Below are 22104 nucleotides of genomic sequence, written 5' to 3'. Positions count from 1 at the left end.
GGAATCTAGTCAGAATCTAGGAATATTTGCTTTGTCTCAAACCTGTCTTTAAATGCAAATATACACTTGTTATTATAGGATACTGTTCAGGCCATAAGTTTGGACACAACTTCTGGGCTCATTCAAATTTCTTTTTTTTGGAATTTCTTCGGACTGACCATCATTTCTTAAAATATTGGTGGTCCCTTATTTCACTTTACTAAGCTGATTATTTCTTTCCATGAAATTAATTATACGGTTGTCCAAGCGGTCTGTATGAACCTGATTTCTGCACAAGGAGAGAAATCCTTCCAGGCTATTGCTCCTAAGCTTTGGAACGATCTTTCTCTCTCTTTGCACTTGATGGATCTACTGATTCCTTTAAGAAACATCTTAAGACATTTTTATTCGTGCAGGCTTTTCCTTGATTTTCTGGAACTCCTGTGTTGTTCTCAGTGTTATCTTGACCTTTAAGGTATATACTTTATTGAATATTGTTTTGATTGTTCAAGCGCTTCGTGACCCTGGTCTGGAAAAGCGCTATATAAATACAAATTACTTACTTACTTACTTACAACACATTTAATGTTCCCAAACCCATTAATAACACAAAACATTCCATTAACCTAAGTAAATATACACACCTATGAAGTGTAAACATTTCAGGTGACTATATTTAAAGCAGATGATTATCTCTGAGTTCAAAAGTATCGATTGAATAAATTAATAATTAAAACCAGAAAGTTAGAGATCATTGCTGTGGAGCTACTGGAGTGGCTACAGTTCTCTTACTGCGCCCTTTGTTCCTAGAAGCTAGAAGTTCCTAGAAAATTCTCTACTTCTTTCCTTACCCAAAATTACAAAGTGGCAGGACATGTGTGGTTTGTGGAAACTTGTGACCAAGACAACAACAGAAAAAAAGCTTTCAACTTGCCTTCTAGGATAAAACCCCTTCAAACTCAATACTAACTCAAAGAACAACATACAACTCTTTTCAACTATTCTCTCACTTGGTTTTTCTCTCTGTTATTAAACATATTGGTCATTGGAGAGCTCTATTTCTTTTTTGATTTCAAGCTCACAGATTGTTCTGAAGTTCAAGTACCAAAAACAATTTTCTCCCACACAAAGGTAGTTGAATGAACACAAGGTCCATCTATCATTTCCAATGTCATCAATAATGTTTTAAACAGTCTCAACTGGGTTTCTGTATTGATGGCTATTGACTAGTGACTCTATTCACCTTAACTTTCTTAACATTAACTTAACATTAACCCGTATAGCATTAGCAGAAACATCCTTAAGTTCTCCTGGACGTTCAAGTGAAATAATCTATCTAGGGTTTCCATGGTCTAATCTTGGCCTTCCTCAAAGTTGGAAAAAGCTAAAATGGATATGTACATACATCAGATGTGATTTATAATTGTATTTAACCTTTAAGAAAGTGAGCAGATGGTGTTGTGAGCAAGAGTTCCAGACTTTGAGGGTTGAAAATGGAAAATATTTCAAAAGTTAAAAGGGGACATATTGTTCACCCGCAGCTGGTTCATGTATTGTGATGTTTGAATCTGGAAACACACAAACCTTGCATGACACCGACAGGCCTGTAGTCGTCCAAATGGACAGTGTGTGTACAAAGATGACACAGCTTTGTTTAATTATCTGTGACAGGGGAAAATAGCAGTGCTTTTCCTCACAATGCAGCCACGATCTTCTTCCACTCCACCACAAGACAGAGTGAAAAAGGAAAATTGTCGGTGCTGCATGTTTTTAATCGATTCCTTTTGCTTTTAATATGGTTTTCTTTGTAATCCAATCATTTAGCTCTGGCTTTTCCAAGTAACATGGCCAAAGCACAGTGTCCCTGAAAGTCATGAGCTTTTTTTCAGCTGCCAAAATAAAAACACCAAAACGTAAAGGACCACGTTATTGCACTATTTCTCCACAGGGTTAGCCAAAACTCACCCAAATAATAATTTTGATCACAGCAGCCCCCTCTTTAAGAGAAAAAAAACAAAGTTTGTGTTTAAAGGTTTGTTATTTTATTAGAAAAGAAACAACTCGTCCAATGAGTTATGGACTAGCAATTACTACATCTAGGCACAGCAAACCTTAACATAAGACATTATAGGAAAGTAGAAATTTTGCCATTATTTGAGGTGGTTGAAGCAGAGTCTACAGACTCAGCGTCTGTGGTTACATTTATCTCCAGTGGCCCATAGTACAGATGATATCCACCCAGTGTTTCTAAAAGTGTTAATTGAACTGCTGTTTTGGAAAAAATAGTTCCCTTATTCTTAAGAGGGTTTGTTCCAACTACAGTACAAGGTAATTAAGGTATTCTCTGAGGTACCGCAGAAGGGAAACCAACAAAGAAACCACCAAGACAATTTAGGACAAGTCGTGTGCTGTGTCTCAAATGGAGCACTTCATTAAGTGCCCTGCTTTACAGTACACTCTAAGAAATTGCATTTACTTGCACAGTTCACAAATTGCGACAGGGTTATACAGTCTCAAGTCAAAGACTGTTGCTACGCACTTATCAGAAATGACTGGACAGCTTCTTCTACTACTTTTTAACGCTTATTGCAACTGGCCATTGACTGCACTTGACAGCGATCATCGGCGACACTTGAAAGCGATTTTTGCCAACCAAAACAAGTTATTTAGTTGTGTTTAATTTTGTTATTATTTTTGTTTTGTTGTTTTAAGGTTGAGTGTTTTACCAAAACATGTACACTGGTATCTGCTAAAAAGAAGCAGTGACGTCAGTGACGTATCTTCCGTTTAGCGCCATCTACGTCACTAAGATGGCCGACGTTAAGGGTGGAAAGTGTCCATCGATCCTCACTCAATTTTACCCTTAACCGTTTTAGTGTGCCAGATGAGTGCGCTAAACTACATTTACGCACACTGCTCAGTGTGAACGCACTTGTGCACTGTGTAAATTTAAGTGCAGAAGTTCGCAATTTGAGACACACCCCTGAAATCAAGTTGACGGATAGACTCACTGGTAATCTGTATGTTTTATGTTGGGTCTATCCAGTGTAAGGTGGTGTTTGGAATTGTTGGTCACCTGTTTCCTTGACCAGTTACAATATGATTTCTTTCTAATGCTCTTTTAGATAATACAAGATGCTATTTCACCCAGGAAGGCCTCAAATGAGAACCTCTGCTATTCCAAGTTGAGAGAGATGAGTCTTGGAAAAAGTGTATGTCCAACCGGGGATTTGTTTCTGGACAGAACCTGGATAGATGTTGGAATACATACCCCTGGAATAGATGTAGGAGTTTAATGGGGTAGAAGGAGTATGAACTTCTTGGCTATGATTTCTGCCCCCAAGAGGTTGACAAAAGCATATCGGGTTGTGGTTAAAGCAGCGGACAGATGAATGAATGACGTATGAATTAAACCCCCATCCGGACGATATCTAAGACTACCTCACAAACAACTCCATCTGGTGACCCACATTTCAGAAGCCTTCATTTTTGTCTGCATTTATTTTTTAACAAGCGTCCCGGGAAAAAAAGTCCCCATGTAACAAAGTGCTCTTTAAAATTCTCCCAAATAGGGATTATGAAGAACCTAGGTTGTAAAAAGTAATAAATGTGGAGGCGTTACAAAGAAAAATTGTTGCACTCCACGCAAGACCTCATGCTCAGATGCAGCCGGTGGACTGTAATTTTGGTTCCCAGCAGATGCGTAGACTCATATTTGTCCATCGGCAGCAACACACAATTACAGGGTTGTTCCTTCTCTTTCTTTGATACCGTGACACAACTGTTTTATGGCTGAGTGTGCAAGGGACGGGTTTTTTCTTTAGGTCTGTCACTGTTTTCATTGACGTCAGCGACATATTGTGGATGGACACACAACGTATTATTTACTCATATTTTTATTACGTACTCAGTTATGAGTCATTTGAGTCTTGTTTCCAATTACTGAGATTGAATACAGAGGGTAATTATTTAGGTACATTATAATTATAATTCTAAGTAGCATGGCGCTTTTTCTTTAGCATTGACAGTCACGTTATAAGTGTGTTATTTTCTTTGGGAAGTGAAGCATGTTATTTTAGCAACACAAACCTGCCAGTGAATATGTTGTATAATTACAGCTAATCAGGGTGCGACTGTGTCTGCTTTATTTCTACTTTTGGGGAGTTTAGAAACATAGATTGAAGATAAAACAGACGTCTGACAATGATAAATGCAAGAAGAGAAACGTTTTTTTACGGAAAAATGTATGGCATCATTAAAGAGCTCAAACAGAATTTCCACCAAATGTTTCCATAAAAAAATAAATGTTTCCAACAGAATCTACTCCCTGCAATGACCCCAAGTCCATGGCTCAACTTTGCCTTTTCACGTATGTGGCCTGAAAAAAAATGTGTTTGTGATATCCCTTGTATTGTCTCTGGGTCAAGGCGAACGACCTTCAACACTGCACATGTATTTATGGAAGCCAGGAGTTTCACTTTGAACCAGAGTCAACACAAGGGATACCTAACACATGTTTGTTTTCGGGCCACCGGTTCATATTGACCCAAAGATAATACAAGTGTTAAATCTCTCCACACTGTCATGTCTCTGGAGTTGCATATCTCTACTTCATGGAACCAAATTTTGGATTAAGGGTATCCATGGTTTGCGATTTGGGCAACACTTATATAACCCTAGATGGAATCTAAAGACAAAAAGGACTTCCTGATATGTCTCAAGTCAAGTTCACTGTGCTGGGCGTCTATACTTACCTTTATCTAATGTGGGCAATAAAAGATTCACCACAGTCTCCACCTTAGAAGCCATGAACTGAATTTCGTCTTCTTCCTGTTATGAAATTGTGCCCTTCACATGCCTAGACACTACTGATGCCGCTGGAGAAATGTTGCTGAAAAAGCATCTAAGCCTTGACCCTGCGACCCCAAACCTGTTCCTTTATTTGAGCTCCAGATTTGATTTAAAGTTATGCAACCTCTATTTTTCACTTTTTTACACAGTGAGAACTCCAGTCACAAAAATATAAAAGTTCTTGTGGGAATTTTTACATGAACAAAAAAAATGGATGGACGGATGTCTCTTAGGAGGGGGACGTCTGCTTCCCTAAAAGGAGCCGTTGGAAGCTCCGACCTAAAGCCTCAGAGTTCACCCTCGATGATTCACCCTCTGCCAGATTAGCTCAGCACTTTTCAGCTCCTCTTCAAAACCCACCACAGAAATACAGGAAGACTTTTTTTTTCTTTCGCTTTTTTTTCGCTCTTGGTCAGGAATAATGAAAGGCTGAAAAGTGCGGAATGATTTTCCACCTCATTTGAACGCACCAGATTAACCTCGGGAGAACATTTTGGAAAAGGCACGATATGCACGACTGGACGCAGAAGCGTTATTGAGCCTGACAAAGGCCGCTTTAGAAAAAAGAGACGATCCTTTAAGTACGTTATGAACAAAACGCACCCGTGCCAAGAAGGGCAAAGCAGCTGCGATGATAGGAGCGAAGTATGGTTTCCATCAGCTCAGCGCTCTGACTCAGACCTTTAGAGGGAGCTTGAAAATGACTAATCGGCAACTGAGTGATTCTTTCAATAAACTTTTCTTACATCATGCAATTATACAATTAAGTTCTGGTTATGAGGCCTAAACAATCATTAGTCATGAGATCTAATAAAAAAAAACCTGACAACTTTAAGACCAACTCTCAAGTCAAATAATGTCAGGATAAGGATAATTGAATGGCAAAAGGTTATTTGTCCAACCAATATTTATTATTTGAACCAAGTGGCAACACCTGGTTTAAAAAAAGAGAAGCCAATGGGAAAGTGCAACAATCTGCAGTTAATTTGGAGTCAACTCGAGGATGGCTGCAAAAATGACTTTAAGACCAATGGCTTTGGCTTCAAACTTCAAACCGAATCGATCAGCAGCACGAAAGCGGAGTCTGGCATAACCATAAGACTGCATTTCCACGATGGAAATTGTCATTAACTGTGCAAATGTGAGGCACAGATGTGTGATGAACAAGCCACGACTACATAAGGAAGTGTATCTGATCAAAGGGTCCATACCTGCAGATGCTGAGCGCAAGCTGCCTGTTGCAGTTTTTGATCCGGTTCTGAGCCTCCATGTGTGTCATGGTCTCTGTTGGGTCGCCATTAATGGCCAGGATGATGTCGCCCGGACACAGGTCCCCTTGAGCCGCCTTGCTGCCGGGGTTCACCTGGATAACAAAGGAAAGAGGAAAGAACAGATTTAAAATTGTGCATTCATGACTGGATTTGAAAGAAATTGCGAGTCCTCGATCAAAATCAAACACACAAAGTGAGTAGTCACAGAGAAATGTCAGTGAACGTCGTAGCTAAAGGTCAATTGATTCCAGAAGATAAAGTAGATTTAACAGGCCATATAAACTGGATCAGATAGTAAAAAGGCAAACAGTGCTATATTGCTTTAATAACACACTCCAGTTTAAGGTAACTTGGTTGACACCTTCATTCTTGTTTTCTATTCTATCCCAGTGAACGTTTTTTCTCAAGGAACTCCAATTTCCTCCCATAGTCACTAAAATATCCAGAGGTTAATCAGGACTTCATATAGTCTGTTTGTGTGCGAGTGGTCGTCTGTCATCATGTGGACCGTTGACCTTTTGAGGAATTTATCCCGCCTTTAACCCAAAGTAGCTGGGATAGGCTTCAGGCACATATGACCCCATTAAGAGAATAATAATAGTGACAATACAAAAATGCCTTTCCTAGATATACTTAAAAAATAATAATGCCAAGAGTGAATATTTTATACATGAAAACTGAACACTACTATTATCAGATTATTGTTTTGCGTTCACTTACTTTTATTTTCTCTGTCAGGCTTTGACGAGTCAACACATGAATTATAGACAGTTTAAACAGCTGGAAACAGTCGCTGCAGACAGATGGATTTTCAGTCATACGTGGTGGAAAAAAAAAGGAATCATTAAAGGATTACAATTTTGGGATTTAGTAAATGCAAAAGAGGTGTGTGCCACCTGTCAATCATTTTCCAAACGTCTCTCACGATTCAGTCGAGAGGCTTAAATTACAACCTGGGTTTACAATAACACGTGGAGCAGATGATTTAAGATTATACATCACTTTATAATCTACGCATACGTCGAGTGTCTGCGATTAATCTTCATCCTGTCGCACGTTTCTTAAGTGGAGCGCCTCTTTGGACTCATTCGTCTTCATCTGTAGCTGCGCCGGCTGACGCCGCAGTGTTTTCTAAAGTCAGTAACCTCGACGCGTCCAATGAGAGAGCCGGTGTTCGCTAATAACACAGAGTTTTTCGGGAGATAGCTGTAATCTAACCCCAGACAAATTACAGCTCCACGATGGAATAGTTAGTTCCAGTACTGAGCCGGACTAAGCAGGAGAGGCGAAACGCAAGTTCAACAGCCGAGGCGTGTGTTTCAGATGTGGAATTCCTTATTTACAGCCTAGGACCGTCACCCCTCGTTCCTGACTGAGAGGCATTATGGAGACGATTTATTTCCCCAAAGGGCCACTTTAGCCACTGGGTCCAAAACCCGTTCATTCATTAGGTTAAACGACTCACAACTGTTTATTAAAGTGTTGTGAATGACATAAAGCATGTTTTAACATCATTATATACATTTACATTTGAGTCATTTGCAAAAGAACATTTACAATTTCTTCATTTTAAGAAAGGAGAACAACTATATATACTCCTATATTACTAAAATTGATAATAAATTGACTTATAGTTATAGATAAATGTATCTTTTCCAACATAAAAACCTTGATTTATGCCCATAATCCCGCTTACAGGTTCTGTCTAATACAAAGATGCTGTTTCTTTGCAGATGACACCATTCACTACCTTTCAAGAGCCTATGACTCAAGAAGACAAGCTAGAGCTGAAGTGATTTATTAGTTTTTTATCTTTGGTAGTTGGATAGACTCTGATGAGCATTGACGTAGAGTCAAGGATCTTTTAAAATTAATTGTAAATTTGCTATCTTAGCTAGTCGCTAACAATGCTAGCTGCAGTCATTTTGAGGTTAAATTCTTAAGGTTAAAATACTTTGTATCACCGTATAGGCTGAAGATTAGAAATTAAATTGAATATAATCGTGTAAATCTGCAATCTAATAAAATAAAATAACAATTTGGAATATAAAACATGTTTTCTGATTTTGAGTCTCATATGAGTCTTGCTTAATAGTAATCAATATTAATGCATGAGGTGGAAAAATATGTTTTTCAAGTCACATTTCTAACTTAAACAATGGCTTGTATTTGATGATTAAAAATAAATCCTAACACAAATGCAAACCTATTGAAAAAAAAACAAAAAAACATTCAGGAGAGAACACCTAGGAACTTTTTGTTGACCATAGGCTGGAATTCCCTGTTACACAAGAGTAAAAATCATTTATTTACACCAGGACAAATAAAGATACGCCTCCGTGAAATCTATCTGGAGTCGAACCACGTCATTTAGCACGACCTCCCTCCTGAGCATGTGGGTCTTGGATTTGTGCCTGTGTTGTGTCAGAGTTGAGTAAAGTTCACATACACACACATACATACAGCCTCGGGATCAGACCACAAACTGTTGTGAATGAATCACAAACACACACACACTCTCACAGCAGTAGGTCGAGCGCCACAATGACATTCAGAGGTGGCTACGAGGGGCCGTATATTCTTATCTGTGTGTGAATGTACACATTAACTCCAACAATCTCTATGTGAGTGAATTAGAGCCTTGCAAACATTGTTAGCCGGAATTCTAAATAGCAATTAAAAAAAAGGTCAGTGACAGGTTAACTAAAACAGATGGCTCTACTTTGAGCCTCTCAAGGATGGCTAAGCTTGTCACTGATTAAATCAACTAATACTATTTTATACTCTATACATTATTAATTGCTGATTAAATTCTTTAAGTCCTAAAGTTAGCCTTTGGATTATTGTATTGTCCCCAGTTATTTACATTTTTTAATTTGTGTATTAATAAACTTAGAAAATATATAGAAATAAGAATAAAAATGAGACTAAATAAGATACAAAAAGGATCATTTTTTTCATCCTTTCTCATAAGTATACATATATTTTATATATTATACATTTTATATGTCTACGGTCATATTTTTCTTTTTTTACATTATGTATTTTTGCATTGATTTCCACAAATAAAGACCAGTTTGTCTTCAAAAAGTTATGTTTATTATAATTCTGACTTTTTATTTTTGTACAATTCTAAAGCAAGCTGCTGCTAGAAGATCGCGTGATTTAATAAAATATGAATAGAGCTCAGATTGGCTGCTGTACATGTCAATCAAATAGTTATTGCGCCGATTGGTTGTCAATTTGATTGACATGCACAGCAGCCAATCTGAGCTCCCGCCTTTTCCAGTGAACGTACGGCAAAGTTAATATGAATCGAGAATAAAAAGAACAAAACGTGCAAACTTCCTGAAAGTCATTTTACGCAGTTAAGAAAAACAATATAGAATTATAAGCTTTGTTTTTTTTAATAAAAATATCAAACAAAATAATGCGCGTTTTATTACAATTTAAATAATCCACTGGTCGCCTCTGTAAATGCAGTATTCTTGTTAATAACCGTGTATGTAAAATATAAACATTTACACCGGAGCACATCTAAACTCATTTACAATAGTGTGATTCATGTCAGACATGTTTAAAATTAGCAATTGTAAACTGTTTTTTGTTTTTTTCATGATCACAGAAATGGAGAAATGTAAGTCTTGTGCTTCATTTAAACATGATGGACATATTGAAATGGAGGCATGGAAAGGGATGAACCCGTCTGAATCCTTTGTTGATTTTGACATGGAAAAAGGCTCAAATTCGTGTCACGCACAGATTCTTACATCTTAATGTTTTTTGTGCACCATTTGGGTTCGAATTAATGACCAATTTTAGTTGGAAATCAATGCAATTCTTAGTACATACGAGTCTGAACTTGTCTGCAGTGGAGGATGAGATTTAACACAGGCTGACACTGAGCTTAAGACCAGGTCTCATGGACATTTTTGGAAGTTACTCTCAGAGGAAAAGTATCTTCTTATGAGGAAATATGCTCCTCACGGACTGCACTATTTGAATCTAGTTATTTATGTAAGTCAGTATTTATGTGAAGATGATTAAATCCACACATCCTTCCATCATGACTGATGAAATTTAAGATTATGATAAATAAATACTTTCCATGGGTAACAATCATGGACTGACATTGATGTCTTCTTGAAGATGTGGACTATTCCACCAAAATATTATATCATTTGAATGTAGAATTTAGATAAATTGATAATTAAATCATAATATTGTAGCTAGAAATCATAATATTAATGTCAAAGATGACATGGTTATTATATAAATCAATTATATTATCCCAAGTTAATATTGAATGGATGCGATCCTGGCCTGATGACAGTACGTTTGATGTTGCTCACAGTGATACAAGGGACCCCTCAGGGAGATGCTGTGTTTGCTCAGACGCCAACAAAATTAGAGGGAACATTGGTTAGAACATTCTAATGGTGGGACTTTTCTTAAATACACTGAAGTTAAAGCAAATATGAATAAAGGGCGTCTCCATTAACATTCATTTCTTATAACTTTGTGATCTCAAAATGTACTGTCTGATCCGTGCATGTGATATTTTTGCCAAAATATGATTCAAATGGTGTGAATCATCTGAGGACAACGTACAAACGATGTATAATGACATTTTTGTTTCGAATGAAATCAAAATTCTAAATGTCTTCGGGCATAATTTCTGCCTCGTGTTTAAACCCTGACATTTTATTCAATAACAAAAATTCAAAACAGCAGATGCTCTTGTTCTGTGTTCTTTTTACAGATAGTCGGAGCAGTCCAAGTCATTTGTCAAAGAAAGTCAGTGTGGACGCGCCACAAATGGAGCAGGCAGTGAAACGACTCTGACAACGTAAACACGTACATCGGCATCAGTGAAGACAAGTAAATTGCTAACAGAGAAGTCGGTTAGAAAATGACAGCTTTGAGACGACAGAGTCAACACGAGGACCTGCAGGACTGTCAAGGTCAGCTGGAACGTGGTTTTGCTGGTTTCTCGTGAGGAAAATAATTGTTTTAATGTCTTTTTTTGAACGGGAGAAGGGTTGCATTGTGGGGAAAGGGTAGTTGGCGCCTTACTTTTAAACAATTTTAAGAGCAGCTTGAATCTGTGTTAAATTCTGCTTCTTGCTTCTACTCCAACCCTCGTGTTTTGCCAACAGGTTTAAAGGTACTCATTGAGAATCCCTGGTACAAAATTGAAAGCTTACCTTAAGTCTGGGGAGGTAGCCTGCCTGCGGCTAAAATGCTGTTCCCAGAGCAGAAGTGGCAATTCCAGAGTAAAATTTAGAATCACTGTAATGCTTTCCTTTACACACCCTACATAATTTGCTGACGAAGAAGATTTATCTTTACTTCCATGAGTAACACTATCGACATGTACTGAGGTGAATTATTTCTTGATTCATCATTTTTTACCAAATTATATGATTTTTTATATATTGCCATCCAAATAAAATGAGTTAACAAGTTGCTTTTCACTTGGCAAAAGTCATCATGTATTATATTAATTATCTTGATCCATAAGCAACTAATTCATAGCTTATTTTTGTTATTAATTACTTAAAGATATTCCTCTTACCTCTTTTTTGTTCTAGATATTTTCATTTATTTTTTAATCATCATTGAAATCCCTTCCTGCCTCATTATATTTCTATATGTATAGTTGATGATCTCAACATGTATTGGAGTTGATCTACTTTTTTGATGCACAATAAATGCCAGTTTTAATTAAAAAATGTTATCAAAGTATACATTTTTAATCTTTTGCAGGCTGTATAAAAAAGCTATTGGAAACATCATTTCACTTATTTAAGCAACTCATTTAGTTTGTTGTCAGTGTCTTATTCCATAAGAAAACAGTTCATGAAGGCATCATCTAGTTCCTTAAATAGTCGCCAATGATTTTGAATTAAACACAATTGCATATTTCCCTAAAGACATCCTTTTAATGATTTAAGCTGATTAAGCCAGATTGTTAAAATCCTCTTATGGGATCCAACTAAAAAGCCAGACCAAAGAAAGGCATAAACAAGTGCTGAAACGCATCTTAATCACGGCCATATAACTTTCCCTGAAGCATTCCTGTCCACTCCAACAGTTAATGGTTTCTATCTTGGCTCATGATCTCGCCCTCAGGGGAGGTTTCAGGAAAATGCGATCTGTCATTGAGCAGATCTTTTGAAAAGCAGCACACAGCCCCGTTGAAAAGCAAACAGACACCAAACAAGCGTCACTTCCCGGTGTCTTTTGAACCATCAACGGTATATGTCAGCTCTCACAAAGAGAACCTGCCACTGTTAGCCGTGACCCCTGTCAAATATTTCATCACGGTGCATTCCACCCGGACACTCTCTTTCTCTCTGGGTGGGAGCAGTCGAGCGTCTCGGAATACAGGGAGAATCATTCCTGGCGATGTGTCAAATGCTTTTGTTTGCTTACCGATAGCAGCAGCGGTTATGACCTTGATTATGCCTTTGTGGAGCCATTATGTATAATCAAGGGTGTGAGTCTGTAACTCTCAAACAAAGGGATCTGAACTGATAAGTAGGGAGAGAGAAGCAGATTTGAGCCTCATTTTAGGAAGAATATTGACCTTTTTGATCCCGTCATTGAAGGCACATCTTAACTATGGGCTTGAAACATATTCCCAGGAGGTTAAAGGTCAGAAATATGCAGTAAACAAACACAATATACATTGTATATCCTAACCCTTGTGTTATCTCAAAGGCCGGAAAACAAATGTGTTTGAGGTATCCCTTTTGTTTCTTCTGGGTCAAGATGAGTGACCTAACGCGTTATGTATTTCTGGAAGCCAGGGACATCGTTCACCTTGACCCAGATACAACACAAGGATACCACAAACATGTTTGTTTTTGAGCCTTCGGGTCAACTTGACCCTGAGACAATACAAGGGATACATCAAACAAATTTGTTTTCAGCCCTTTGGGTCACCTTGACCCTGAGTTAACACAAGGGCTAACCATGATATAACATCAGATTTAGTTAGCTACCACAGCCATGCCTATGGCTACATTTGAAAAAACACCCAAACATAAGTTCAAAGCACATTTAATGACTAAATGATTTATTATGACTAAGTAAAATGTCTTTTTTGCCTTCATCAGCAGCCGATTTTCTATTATTATTCCTTAAAAGTCAGTAGATACTTGAGATGGGTTGACAGACTTCATCATGAAGCAGTGTCCTTTTTACAGAGCTCACTGAATGAAAAACAGGACTTCAGGGGTACAAATAGTTATAAACCCATCACTAGTTTGACTTTTTATGAAAACCTCTTAGATGTATGCTTTCATAAGGATGTTTTTTTAGACTTTTGAATAATAGAATATATATCACAAAGGCACCACTAAAAACCAGTTCACCCCAATGCAAGTTGATACTGAGACCCACAAAGACTACATTATAGCATCTTTGTTCTCCGACAAAAGGTTCCATAGGTCTCAAATATCAACAAAAGATCTGGAAAACAATTGATTTAGAAGTTGGGAAAACAAAAGAATGTAGATGCTTTAAAAAGAAAGGGAGTGTCGTTTAAAAGCTGACAACAATCTGTTTTAAAATTTAAATCAATGTCACATTCCGTTCCAGATTTTTACCAGCAAATATTCAACTGTTTCGCTCCTAAGAAGATCCTCCGCTACAATATTTCGAATCAATCCGCCAACAGATACTATTGCTCAGCAGTCACTCCTGGACTAGCATGGCTCTTCCTGCCCTCTGGCTCAGGAACACCTCATCACCTCTGACAGCAGGAAATACTTCAGGAGTACCATCTGTTATCTTTTGCTTTTAGCTGCAGATGCAGGTCAGAGCGCCTAATACTAGCCTGAAGGAGGGGAAGAAGATGCCACGCCGGAGACCTTAGAATTAGAAGCAGCAGTGTCAGGGAAACAACCCATGCGGCTTTTCGGTCACATGTCCTGCCAGTGGTATGCGGCGAGGACGGACGTACGCTGAGAGATTAGAGGGCACGGAGAACATCAGGTTCATTGGATTCATAACTGCTGCCCTTTTTTGTCAAACACCCAAGTCATAAACGATGTATTAAATAACGTCTTGCGTGTTTAGCACATTCCAGAAATGCCTGCCTTAGGAATGAAGCAACAGCAGGATTGAGACCCTCATAAGCCGATTACATCATTTCCTCTTGTTAAATTCAAGCGCCGAGAAGTGTTTCCTGTAAATCAAGACTGACAAGTGTCCTGCGTCACCTTCTGCCATCACTGTTATATTCCACACGTACTCCCGAAATGCCTTCCGAAGTTACAAAATTGACGTTTAAATGCCACCGTCTGCGTGTCTGACACCTACATGGCTGGTTGTGGAGACGTCCCTGGTTGACCTCCAGAAGCTAGTGAGAAGGAATTTACCGGCGTTTTAGTCAGAGACTACAATATATTTGATTCATTTAACAAGCCTTACCCGCTTCACCAAGTTTCTTTCTTTACCAAGTCCATGTCTGGATGACCTACTAGTAGAGTCTGTAAGTGTCCAGGTAACAACCAAACTGCTGGGTCGGGTGAAGACACTTTTTAAAGTTACCAGTATGATGAAGCGAGAAACTGGCCACATTAGTTTTCTTATCATTTGGTAAAAAAAAAACTGTGTTTGTGTTAAAATTAGAGACAGAGAAGCTACATCATTTCTGTTACACTAGGGGGCGCCAGAAGCCACACTTCTCCATCTTACATATTGGGGTTTTACTGTCCAGCTAATCTAGTCTATGTTTTAAGATTGACATGTAATAGATGGGTTTTCCATTTACCATGTTTATTTTGGAATTTGTGGTTTGACCAATTTATTTCAGACTACGAAATGTCATTTAGAATTTATCAGTCTTTTCAGGTTTCTTTGTTTTTTAAACTTGTGAGTTTAATCAAGTTCTTTTTTAAACCAGTTGTCTTGACGATTATCCTGTCTTTTTGCTTACTTTTTTTAATCTCGATTTCTAACTTTACAGTAATCCATTAAGTAATCCAAGATCTACTTTAATTTTAAAAAAATTTACCAAGTCTACTTTAAACTTTTTAATTCTGGCTGATCATTCAAGACGTATTTGTCTACCAAGTTGAAGATAAAAACAAGGTAAAACATCAACAATACTGTTTAAGGTTCAGAGTTGTTTTGCAATTTCAAGCACTCTCCATATTTCCGATCAGACCATTGAAAAGAAATGCAAGCGCCAGCACCTCCGACAGCCCACCAGAGAGCACGCAGCATCAGAACAAATACTTTCAGACAACATAAAGTGGTCTGGGTCCTAAAAAGCTGGCAGGGTACTGACGGCCTGATCCTGGAACATTATCACCTAAAGCAAAGAACCAGCTGCTGCCATCAGACCTGGCTTACTGGTATTTACAACTTACTCTGGAAACAGTCGTAAATACCATCAAGCAAGAAACAACCTCTGGGACTAAGTGCAGGTGTTTAATCACATCTATCTTTTTATTTAAGTAGTAAAGTACATGAAAGTGAAGGGAGATATTTTGCGGAGTGAGCCAAATGAATAAAACGAAAGATACAAAGAATGGGGCCTTCTGGTCTCCAGTCTTAGGCGTGGGTTCAATTCCCACTTCTTGCATGCTTTCTGTCATTACCATTACACTAGTATCAATAAACTTCACTAGGTTTATGATGAAGGAATGAAATGTAATATTATGTACAACTTTGTTTCTTGTCAATGCTTAAGCATATCGATTAACCATGACTAATGTTTAGCTTGACAGAGACAAGAAATAATTGCTTAAGATTAAGCAAGACATGATTAAGCTAATAGTTGGCTTCACTAGCTTTATTCAATAAAGGAGTTAGCTATACTGCAATGCTACTTTCTGGTCTCTAGTTGGAGGCTTGGGTTGAGATTCAACTTCTGACTAGTTTTTCGCCAGTTTATGCCAAAAATTAGAGCTTTTTTTATGATGTTATATAAGTTACTTGTACCATTGTGTACAAGTGTTCAAAGTTGACTGAATATATCCAATTATCAAAAGTACTTCAATTAAAGAGACTATACCAGAATACTATACTGGACTGCTTTTCGTGAGCTTTGAGGTAAAGTTTTCCGTGTCAGGTTGGCTGAATGGAAATATGAATGGGGTTTCTGATCTTCAGTTTAAAGTGTGGGTTCAAATCCCACTTCTGTCAAGAAACTAAATGTTAGCTTCACAAGCTTTACAATGAACTATGAAAGTAGATGTGTAGAAGTGTAGAAGTGTTTAATGTTGATTCTACCAAGTTGACTAGTTCAAGGAAAAATCATATTCACAGTACATTTTGTATTCAATAAAAAAGAAAGTTATACGGCCAGGCTAATTTCAAAGAGCCATATTCATATGGTCACTGTCAGAATAGCCAAGTGGTTTAAGGCGCCAGACACCATCCATAGAATGGAGTTTTTGGACGGGTGGGTTTACATCCCACTTATGACATGCTTTTTTTTTTACAACCTAACACTTAGCTACACTAGCATTATGATGAATTACTAGTTGAATGTAATATTGTGTACATTGTAGTGTTCATTGTCGACCACGACCAAGACTGAGAAAACAATTTAAAGTATTTTTCATATTCAATAATGAAGCAAATTTTACTGGCAAACTACTGTTAACAAGCAACTAGAATCCATGTTTAGTGTCAGGATGTAAGTGGTTAAAAGTGCCAGACTAGTGAATTTGATTTCTGGCCTTAAATCCCACTTCTAATAAAACTATGGTTGTGGTATATTTAAGTCTCTCTGTAACATTTCCATGTACTGTAGGTTACATCAGACACATAATCCTACTTTATATCCCTCAGGTTTACATACGGTATATAGCAAGCGTGAGGAGAAAATAGCAGATGTTAGATCAAGTTTTCGTTCTGTCCACTTTTATCGTCTGTTAACTGTTGCCGAGTTGAAGCAGCACGGTGGGAAGCCTTAGAATGTTTCGATGGTCATAGTTTGAGTGATGCTGCGGCGTTTCCTGGCGGCTTCATCCTGCTGACCGTTCCAGGAAAACATCCAAGGAAAGGTGAGCAGGTTATATCCTCAAGGGGAAGCACTTTTGCTGACTCATCGCCAGCCAAACAAACAACACGTCCGACTCTCATAGCTCAACTAATTATCCAAGCATTAGCATTAATGCTAATGCTTGGATAATATATAAATAAATATAAAATCTAGTAAATCATGTTCTTTTCATAAATGTTTTAAGAACTTATTACATATAAATATGCATATTTAACTCTGTGTACCTACAATAACAATATAATGCACATCTTATCTCTGCCTTTAACTTAATTTTATTGTTTTTAAATTTTATTTATATTATTATTTATTTTAGTACGTACATATCATATACTATGTTCTTTTATGACATGTCTGTCTCTTGAATACGACTATCAATGAAAGGTAAAAATTATACTATGAAATAACTACTTTGCTGCTTTTTTCTTTTCTCGATGGATATTCTATTAATAATTAATATTTATCATGCATTGAGAGTTTCTCAAAATGTTTTTTTTAAAGTTCAAAAATGTCAATTCATCTAACATTTCTTTTCTGTTTGTATGTAAGCATCAGAGAATGTATTTAATCAATACGACATTAATCTGTTTAAAAATAATTTGTTAGTATTATTCAAATGATTTATCTTCACCTTTACTCTAATAAAATAACTAACAATACTAGATTTGGAAATAAAAATGATTATGATTTTAGTCCAACTCTGTTTCTGATCAACAAGCTTCCATCGATGTCGGGTATTTAACGATAGTGCCTAAGTCTTTGGTCCGAGGCCGAGGTCAGAGTGCGACCTCAACAAGATGTTCTCTCCATGTCGGTAATTGCAGCCATAAATCTAGAAATCACACTTTCGGTCTGAAAACTCTTGTAGTTAAAGGGCCCGTTTGGAGCCGTGATCCAGCTGAGGAGACACCTGGAATCCTTCAGCGGCGCACAAGAGCACTGATGAAAAACAAATGTTCTAGCTCCGCCCTCCTCAGGCGCTCTCCACTGAAAGCCCATGTGTTTACCCTGGCTGGAGTCGACCATTCGCTACCGCCAGAAACCCTGCCAGTATCCCGACTCATGACCCAAATTTGGAGGGTCAGTAAAGTTCACAGAGTTTTCAGGAATACCATAATTATAGCACCTGACTGGGAGGGCCAATTGCCCCCTCACTTCTACACAGAGAAAAGTTACAAAAGTTAAATGTAATACTATCACAAGTTGACTGAATATACTAAGAGACAGTACCAATACAGAGTACTTATTGTATTGCTTAACATGTTTTAGCCAAAACCTTAAATTGAGGTCATCTTGTCAATGTCAGGAAGGGTCAGGTGGTCTAAGCCAACCTTTTTCGTAACACAAGCAGTTAAATGTCATTTTATTAGACTTTCAGATAAAATAAATAATATAGAGTTAACTTAAATTAATTTATTAATAAATTATTTTTTTTTTAAAGAAAGCATGATGTCTCAAGAATCAAAGGCTAATGTTAGTTTAGGGAAAAATACAAAGTTCAAAACAAAAAAGTAATAATCAATAGATCAGAAATTATATCAATGTTTTTTATTTGTGCGACTGGTTAACAAATGCTTCACTAACCTGGAGTGGTCCCCTTACCGGGGGTTGGGGACCACTGGTCTGAGGAACCAGTCTAAAATAGTCTAGATGGGAAACTACACATTTTCCATGGGGCCACATTTTATACTTGGCCAGTCTTGAGGAACTGTCAAGCCAAACTAGCAAAATCAAGAAGAAAAAGAAGCTTTAAATGGATTCAAAGTTGCATATAAAAATGTTTACAAAAGGACAGATTTAATCTGATATTATCTTTACTAAGGTATACTTTATTATTAGACAACCATCCTATTAATTCATTTAAATTAATTTCAAGTAAATTCTAACTAGGGGACGCACTTTGCCCAGGTCTTATTAGGTTACGTAAACAAGCCGGACTACTGCCACCTGCTGTCCCGCATAGGTAACTCGATAAGATAATAAGTGATATTGTTAATAAACGTTTAATTTTTAATTAAATAAAATGAAAGAAGAACAATAATAGTTTATCAAATTCACCATATGAATGAATATAAGCTGCTTGGCAGAGGTCTGTACTCTTTGAGCGATTAAAAAAGTGACTTCCATGATTCATTCCAATTCATCTAAGACTTTAATGTCAGATAATATGTCAGATTGGTTTTCTTAAACGTCTCGTTTGTCAAAATAAAAAAGACTAAGGATTCACTTTCTATTTTGAAGATCGAATACCGACAGTGTCAGGATGGCCGAGCGGTCTAAGGCGCCAGACTCAAGGTTCACTCCTTCCTGAACTCAGGGACTTCTGGTCTCCAACTGGAGGCGTGGGTTCGAATCCCACTTCTGACACATACTTTTTTTTTTTTTTTTAAATCTGACAAACTTTTTTTTTAAGTCCAACAAGTCAGTCCCGGGTAATATTTTTTTTGTGAACTCGTCGGTTTTTGGTCATAAAAATAACGGTTAAAAAAAAAAACGCCGGTAAGTTAGTTTTGAATGAAACAAAAACTTGCTGAACTTTCCACCCACCCTGGAGATGCTCAAAGGGGCGCTGAAGTCTCGTCCTCCGACCAGGCGGAACCCCCAGGGAGAAGGTCCGAGAAGCGTGACGGTCTGCGGCGTGTTGGGCATGACGAGTGCGGGGAGAACAGGTCGCTGACAGGCGGCGTTGAAGCGATAGATCCGCAGCTCCTCGGGCTGAGCGAACAGACGTGAAGTATCCGCCACAAGCTGCTAGGCAACACTGTCCCAGCTGACAAAACTTTCCTCCCCCTCTTCATTCAAGGTTTAAATATGGGAGCCGCCTCTGACGCGGGATGACGGGGGCCCCCGGCCCCTCCTGAGAGGGAGGGGACACAGCCAGGATGAGAGTCCATCAGACATGGAAGGAAAGTGAAGTCTGTCAATCTCAAGATGCTGTTTTTTTAACAGAAAGAAAAGTGTGTAAATATTTAGTTTCTTTTGGTCAATTAAATTGAAATCTGGTTGTTGTTTTTTTTAGTCCCACATATTTCAGATGTCGAACAGCTCCAAGAAGTTGTTTTTACTACCAAGAAAAGTAAATTGCCAACAGTTAGCCCCACTAAGCCAACTAAAAGTCAATATTTCAAAAGACTGGTAGTTTCTTTTTTGTCAGGAAGTGCCTCAAGGTTTTTTACTATTGTCGATTGTCTTGTCTTTTCCTCTTCGCCACGAAAAATCCCTGTTTTTTTAATCCTGTTTTGTTCTTACGTGACTGGCAATATATAGTTTCATGATTCTGATCCTATTACCCACATGTAGGCTTTTCCTTGATTTTCTGGAACTCTTGTTGTGTTATCAGTTTTATCTTGACCTTTAAAGTATATACTTTATTGAATATTGTTTAGATTCTTTAAGCGCTTTGTGACCCAGGTCTGGAAAAGCGCTATATGAATAAAAATGACTTACTTACTTACTTACTTTAAAGTATATACTTTATTGAATATTGTTTTGATTGTTTAAGCGCTTTGTGACCCTGGTCTGGAAAAGCGCTATATGAATAAAAATGACTTACTTACTTACTTACTTTAAAGTATATACTTTATTGAATATTGTTTCGATTGTTTAAGCGCTTTGTGACCCTGGTCTGGAAAAGCGCTATACAAATAAAAATGACTTACTTACTTACTATGTGTCAAAGATATGGTTGTCTCAAAATCAAACTATATTAATTTTAAAGTAGATCCTTTAGCATTTATTATCATTTTGGATGATGTGTTTGCTCCAGGTATGCTGTGTTCGTTTGGAGAAGTAATGAATCACAAACATGATTCCTGCATGATCCAATCTGTGGTGTTTCATTAATTTCCTGTCATCCAGTATCTCCTCTGCCTCCCCTGCTGAGGGAACTCTTAATCCACTTAAAAGTCCTCTCCCCTGCTCGAGGAGCTCTCTTAAAGGATTGGATTCTTCAGGAACAGCTTTTATCTTTACCCGTGTCTACTCTTTACCTTTTGAGGAATGAGTTAAGTTGTTGTTATGTAACTAGATATGCTGCATCCAAACACAAAATAGAATATATTTTTTTTCACTGAAAATTTTGGGGCATTTCAGGTTCAAGTTCTTCTGGTATCAGGATGGCTATGCGGTCTAAGGTACCAAACTCAAGGATAAGTCCTTCTTTGTGAACCTGGTCTAGAAAGGCACTATAGAAATAACCATTACTTACCTACTTACTTACTTTACACTGGTCTCTGATGGGAGGCGTGGGTTCAAATTCCGCTTTTGACATGTTTTTCGGCTCTTATGTTATGTGGTGATGTCACTGGAGAAACAAAGCCCTCAATTCTTACCGAACACATTTGGGGTTTTAATAATTCATATACAACTAATTGTGTTTTAAGAAGACTTCTCCATCTGTGGTAGAAAGGTTTGTTTATTCCTACGCACTTGGACTTCTGGTATCTCAATGGAGGTTTGGTTTTAAATACTAGCCGGAGATTATGTTACATGGTTGTTATCCAACCAGGAATACTGAAATAAAACCTTGGATAGGATCACTTTAAACATACCATATTGAAAAAATGGTTATTCACGACTTGATATCGCAGTTTCGTTGTCATATGGACATTCATTTTGATTTTTTTTTACAAAACTTTAGACGTTAATGCTTTAAACTATTGATGGTCTGATGAAGCTTCATGAAACAGTGTCATGTTGTTAAGAGGTCAGTCGGTGGCGCCATCAGTTTAAAAATGATGTGATGTCTCGTTAGAACAGTTGTTCAAAACAAAGGTAAATATTGCAGGGACTGCCATCTAGTGGACTCTGAAAGTAATGACACTGCTTCATGAAGCCTCATCAGATCATCACTACTTCAGAGCAAAGTATAGAGTATAGAACTGAAAGATGTGTTTTCATGAAGCATTTTCCGATCAGAGTGGTGCATGTAAATACAGCCAATCTTAGCAGAAATATTTGGGGGATTTACTTGCTTAC

General features: G+C 37.6%; 1 protein-coding gene and 1 non-coding gene across 2 annotated transcripts in view; one reads left to right on the top strand and one right to left on the bottom strand.

Moving 5' to 3' along the window:
* The window catches only part of pdlim4 (PDZ and LIM domain 4), a 44174-nt gene extending 24283 nt beyond the window's left edge, over positions 1 to 19891 (bottom strand). The window contains exons 1-2 of the mRNA XM_087807217.1: positions 19675 to 19891; positions 6042 to 6193 (exon numbers count right to left, since the gene is read on the bottom strand). Coding sequence (XP_087663343.1) covers positions 6042 to 6193; positions 19675 to 19776 — 254 coding nt within the window. The 5' untranslated portion in view covers positions 19777 to 19891. The remainder of the gene's footprint in view (positions 1 to 6041; positions 6194 to 19674) is intronic.
* trnal-caa (transfer RNA leucine (anticodon CAA)) lies at positions 19385 to 19494 on the top strand. Its single transcript has 2 exons — positions 19385 to 19422; positions 19449 to 19494. It is a non-coding gene; the product is annotated as a tRNA-Leu (tRNA).
* Positions 19892 to 22104: the final 2213 nt, after the last annotated feature.

This window comes from Callionymus lyra, chromosome 14 (genome assembly GCF_982586985.1).
Source record: "Callionymus lyra chromosome 14, fCalLyr1.hap1.1, whole genome shotgun sequence".
Taxonomy (NCBI): Eukaryota; Metazoa; Chordata; class Actinopteri; order Syngnathiformes; family Callionymidae; genus Callionymus; species Callionymus lyra.
The sequence above is the reverse complement of the archived record's forward strand: the minus strand, read 5'-3'. Positions and strand labels throughout refer to the sequence as shown.